This window comes from Sinocyclocheilus rhinocerous, unplaced genomic scaffold (assembly GCF_001515625.1).
Source record: "Sinocyclocheilus rhinocerous isolate Xijiao unplaced genomic scaffold, SAMN03320098_v1.1 scaffold8178, whole genome shotgun sequence".
NCBI classification, from domain to species: domain Eukaryota; kingdom Metazoa; phylum Chordata; class Actinopteri; order Cypriniformes; family Cyprinidae; genus Sinocyclocheilus; species Sinocyclocheilus rhinocerous.
In genome coordinates this window covers 198,407-203,623 of record NW_015663584.1, presented here as the reverse complement: position 1 = coordinate 203,623, position 5,217 = coordinate 198,407, and the positions used below count along the sequence as shown (strand labels likewise).

The window sequence follows — 5,217 nt, the reverse complement described above, 5'->3', positions numbered from 1 at the left end:
ATTTATTATATATTCTTAATAATATTATGAATTTATGAATTATATTTTCATACATTTTCATATACCATCTTGGGTGAATTTTGAACTATTTTATACATATTGGTTTTGCTTTTAATCATTTTTAATCATTTACATTAATGTAACATATTTATCTTTAATCATTTGTATTATTTATTTATTATTTATTTCTAGTAATATTAATTTATTATTTATTTATATTTTTATACATTTTCATATACCATCTTGGGTGAATTTTAAACTATTTTATATATATTGGTTTTGCTTTTAATAATTTTTAATCATTTACATTAAAGTAACATTTATCTTTAATCATTTGTATTATTTATTTATTATATATTCTTAATAATATTATGAATTTATGAATTATATTTTTATACATTTTCATATACCATCTTGGGTGAATTTTGAACTATTTTATACATATTGGTTTTGCTTTTAATCATTTTTAATCATTTACATTAATGTAACATATTTATCTTTAATCATTTGTATTATTTATTTATTATTTATTTCTAGTAATATTAATTTATTATTTATTTATATTTTTATACATTTTCATATACCATCTTGGGTGAATTTTAAACTATTTTATATATATTGGTTTTGCTTTTAATAATTTTTAATCATTTACATTAAAGTAACATTTATCTTTAATCATTTGTATTATTTATTTATTATATATTTTTAATAATATTATGAATTTATGAATTGTATTTTCATACATTTTCATATACCATCTTGGGTGAATTTTGAACTATTTTATACATATTGGTTTTGCTTTTAATTATTATAATTTCAATAATTCTAATAAAATGATTTTATTACATGCATTTACTGGTGTCAGTGTCTGCAGTTGCTGCTTTCGTGAAACTGATCGATTGTTGCATGTTTTCACAGACCGATCGGCCATCGAGGATGTAAGCGGCGTGGAGGCCCTGCAGGAGACCCTGATCAGAGCTCTGAGGAACCTGATCATGAAAAACCACTCGAACGAAGCCGCCGTCTTCACCAAGCTGCTGCTGAAGCTGCCTGAGCTGCGCTCGCTCAATAACATGCACTCCGAGGAGCTGCTCGCCTTCAAAATCCAACCTTAAACCCCCTCTACTCTCTGTCTGACCAACCTGGGCTGTAAATTTCCCTCTTGAATGTATTTAACAGGCTTTTTTACTGTTTTGTGAGACGCATTCGGAATCGTTCAGGTTTTAAAGCTATATTAGAGATCATCGTGATTTGCTCATTACGCACAAGCAAAGGTTGTCTGCGTTTCACGTGTGTTTGTAAAACACTTCCTTATCGTTTCATTGTGTGCAATAGCTGCTAACGCATGGCTATTCGTATAAGAGCAGCTTTATATCGTATCTTGTCCAAAAGATTGATTATGCGTTGTATATATATATATATATGTAATTTTTTTTCCTGAATGTATGTCTGTTGCGAGCAGCATGTTGGCATCATTTGAACCTGTATAACAGGGGCGATGCTTTTGCACGAGGTGTCGACGAACAGATGGGGTGCATTCGGCTCCCCCGACACCATAATAACAGACGGAAAATATCCGCCTGTCCAGCTGTAATTTATGAGCGGAGTCACTTTAAATGGCGTTTTTCTATAGACCACGTACAGAGAGGTGTTATAAGTCTTCCATTATGCAGCGGGAAATGTGTATACTGGACTATGAAAGAGATGGAGCTTTATTTATGGACATTTGTACAGATTGCCTTACAGGTGACACTTTTTCGCCACAATTCTAGACACGGGGATCATTCTGTTCTTCTTCTCTGTAAGAATCGCGGAGCAGGGAAACGACGTTACAATCCCAGTTATTTTGGGATGCGCTGCTCCCGGTTTACTCTATGCATTTGGAAACCGCTTGATAATATGGACATTTCTCAGCCTGTAAATGACAGGAAAAGACGTACGACTCTTTTGTTCAGCTCTGGCGTGTCCATGTTTTTTGTTTCCTTATAAAAACAGTGCAGTATGTATAGTTGTGTATATCTATTTGAAATAGACCATTATAAAGAAAATTCAATAAATATTTACTTGTCATTTACTGTCATGCCTCTTTTTATTGCACTTCATGTCTTTATGCACTAGAGGTCGCTGATAAGCTGCGTATGGATTGACATACTACTGCTACTTTAAGAATAGCCTATAAAAAATGATTAGACTAGAATCTGTTATTTTGCTGTTTTAAGCCATCTGCTTGAATAATTGGATCATTAAAAAATGAGACTTGATATCACTTCAGGTTTATTTATCATACTCAAGCACTGCATTGTGGGATACGGCGTACACCATACTGAGCTCTGGTTGTGTAGTGTACATTTTACATTTAATTGGTCAATCAGAATATTTGCGTACTGTATATATTTGTATACATATTCCAAACATTTTCCAAAATTATGACTAAAATTGCTAAATTAGGAAAACACAGGATAGGATACACTCCAGAAATGTTTTTTTTTGTAGATTTTTACAAATATTTAGTCAATAAACTGTAAAAATAATCAAATAAAAACAGGTAATACTTCACAATGAGGTTTCATTTGTTAACATTACTTACTACATTAGTTAACATGAACAATACTTTTACTACATTTAATACATTTTTTAAATCAAATTTTACCATTAATAAATGCACTGGGAACTAACAATGAACAAATGCATTTTTATTAACTAGCATTATCAAAGATTCATAAATGCCAATAATAAGTGCATTGCTGTCGTATATATTGTCTAAGATTAATAAATAAATAATATTGTGGTCATTGTTAGGAAATGCATTAAATAATGTCAACAAATGAGACATTAATGTAAAGTGTTTCCAAAAAACATATTTTAATGACAAATTGCGTAGTCTTACATTTGATTCGTGTCCTAGAAATAGCACAGATTCTGCAGAATATTAAATATTTCTCTCAATTTTATAAACTTTCTGTACTATTTATTTATTTTCTATGTGCTCTCAGTCTTTTGGATGCCACTGAACATGTATAAAATATAGAAAGACAAACAATGTCATTATAAAGGCTTATACACACACACACATAAATACACACACATCACAAATAAATGTTCTGAGTTTTGTTCCTCCATCCTTTTAACGTGGGTGGAAGTAATAAATTCATTTAATTAATAAAAACTAAAGGACTATTTTATATTAAAACTATATTTAATTCAAACGCATGTATTGTGTGAATCTGTAAAAAAAAAAGGAAAATCACACACATTAAAGTGCACAGATTTCAATGAGGTAAATCATCTATGCGCGTGCATTGACTATTATTGCAATCAACTATCAGCATGTGTTCTTCAGATGCACAAAATCAGCTTATGATTCAGAATGTGATTATTGTCAGGTTGACCTGAGAGGCTGCTGTCAGGCAGATATGAGAGCTGCTGCGGGGTCACGGGGTTTGAGTTCGTCTGGTTCCCTCTCCTGAATCCACTTCACTTCTGCCGTTCACACACACACACAGACACACACAGACAGTCAATGACAGCAGAGGAAATCCAACAGAAACCAGCTTCAATCCACATTACCTGCCCAGAGGCGTGCTGTAATAGCCGTTCTCCTCCAGCACATCCTCCACCATACTCTGAAACATCAGACAGACAAGCTGAAATAAAACTCACAGCTCTACCATATAACATACAGGAAGAAATATGAAATTGCTGTCTATGGGAGGGTCAGAGAGCCCTCAGATTTCATCAAAAATATCTTAAATTGTGTTCCGAAGATGAACGAAGGTCTTACGGGTTTCGAACAACACGAGGATGAGTAATTAATGACAGAATTTTCATTTTTGGGTGAACTAACCCTTTTTAAGTGAACATGGGGTGAATTTGAACTAATTTCGCTACTTAGGTTTGAGTGAATGTTCAGTTTTGTCTGTGCTGCACTGAATTTTACCATGAAAAACTGACAGTTTGTTTATAATTATTCCAGATCTTCATAATTTTCATAATTTTTACTTTCTATAATTTAAACATAATTTTGTGCATATTAATTTAATTAATGATCGATTTTTGCGATCCTGTTAAGTCTTTTTACCTTTTTTTTTTAATTGATTTAAAAAAAATTACAAATAAAGTCAGGGGCTACATTAGGATAATAAAATAATAATAATACATTTAAAGAAATAAAATCAAAAGGCAGAAATAAAGTTAAATAAAAACATTAAAATGTTTACAAATAGTAACATATTACTTTTTTTTTTACATTTTTAAAAGGTTAAAAACATAAAATAGTTTTTCGGTATTGTTGAACTTCTGTCTTTAAAATTAAAAACAAAAGCTTATTTCCCCTATATTTGCATTTATGTATACTAAATTTAGCTAATAGGAGTAGCCGATTAATAAATAATATTCCTTGTCATTTTAATTTCTTTTAACTAACAAGAGTCAGTTCTTCAATGACGTCATCCTCCAGGACGGAGGATCTTTTGGTTTTTTCATTTGTTTTTTTATAATCCACTTTTCATGGGTAATACATATCACTTTCCATCTTGTTAGCCTTTTTAATTTCTTTTAATTGACAAAAAAACATTCCTTAAATGACATCATCATCCTCCAGTAAGTGACATCATTTTGGAGGGAAAACAGCAGCACAGATTTCAGTAAGCATCATCAGTGGATATAATTAGTTACTCGTGCTGGTGGATCAAATTACAGAAATCAGTGTAATATTAAAATGATTCATGCATTCATTCATAATAGTTTAAAATGTGCTGCATAACAACAAAGTTTAAAATCCCACCTGTATGTCCTCATAGGTGAGACCGCCTTGAAGACTGGAGCAACCTGCTTCCCCTACAAAATAATTTAGATGAGCTCAGTGACATTTGTGAAGCTTTCAAATTAAACCAAATATGAAAATGTACAGTTTGGAGTTCCACTTCCACGGTTTTCCGCAGCGGCTGGGTCTGAACTTAAAGACTGGATCATGGACCACCACTCTCTGCTGGCTGATGACATCTCCACCAGCTCCTGACTTCCTCGAAGAACCTGAAGGGTTTGAATTCAAAGGTCTGAAAATTCATTTTCAACTCAATTCACAATGAAATTAATTTTCCACTGAAACAGCCACAAGATGGAGCTGTTGCACCTTTTTCCCCATTAACCCTGTAAAGCCTGGAACAGTTTATATATATATATATATATATATATATATATATGTATGTGTGTGTGTGT

General features: G+C 31.9%; 2 protein-coding genes across 2 annotated transcripts in view; one reads left to right on the top strand and one right to left on the bottom strand.

The window, feature by feature from the left end:
- LOC107728981 (nuclear receptor subfamily 1 group D member 2-like) overlaps positions 1–2,070 on the top strand; it is a 14,797-nt gene extending 12,727 nt beyond the window's left edge. The window contains exon 8 of the mRNA XM_016539323.1: positions 919–2,070. Within this exon, the coding sequence (XP_016394809.1) occupies positions 919–1,115 (197 nt within the window). The 3' untranslated portion in view covers positions 1,116–2,070. The remainder of the gene's footprint in view (positions 1–918) is intronic.
- Positions 2,071–3,295: 1,225 nt separating this feature from the next.
- nek10 (NIMA-related kinase 10) overlaps positions 3,296–5,217 on the bottom strand; it is a 17,498-nt gene continuing 15,576 nt past the window's right edge. Inside the window, exons 31-34 of the mRNA XM_016539322.1 lie at positions 4,929–5,031; positions 4,784–4,836; positions 3,568–3,623; positions 3,296–3,480 (exon numbers count right to left, since the gene is read on the bottom strand). Coding sequence (XP_016394808.1) covers positions 3,432–3,480; positions 3,568–3,623; positions 4,784–4,836; positions 4,929–5,031 — 261 coding nt within the window. The 3' untranslated portion in view covers positions 3,296–3,431. The remainder of the gene's footprint in view (positions 3,481–3,567; positions 3,624–4,783; positions 4,837–4,928; positions 5,032–5,217) is intronic.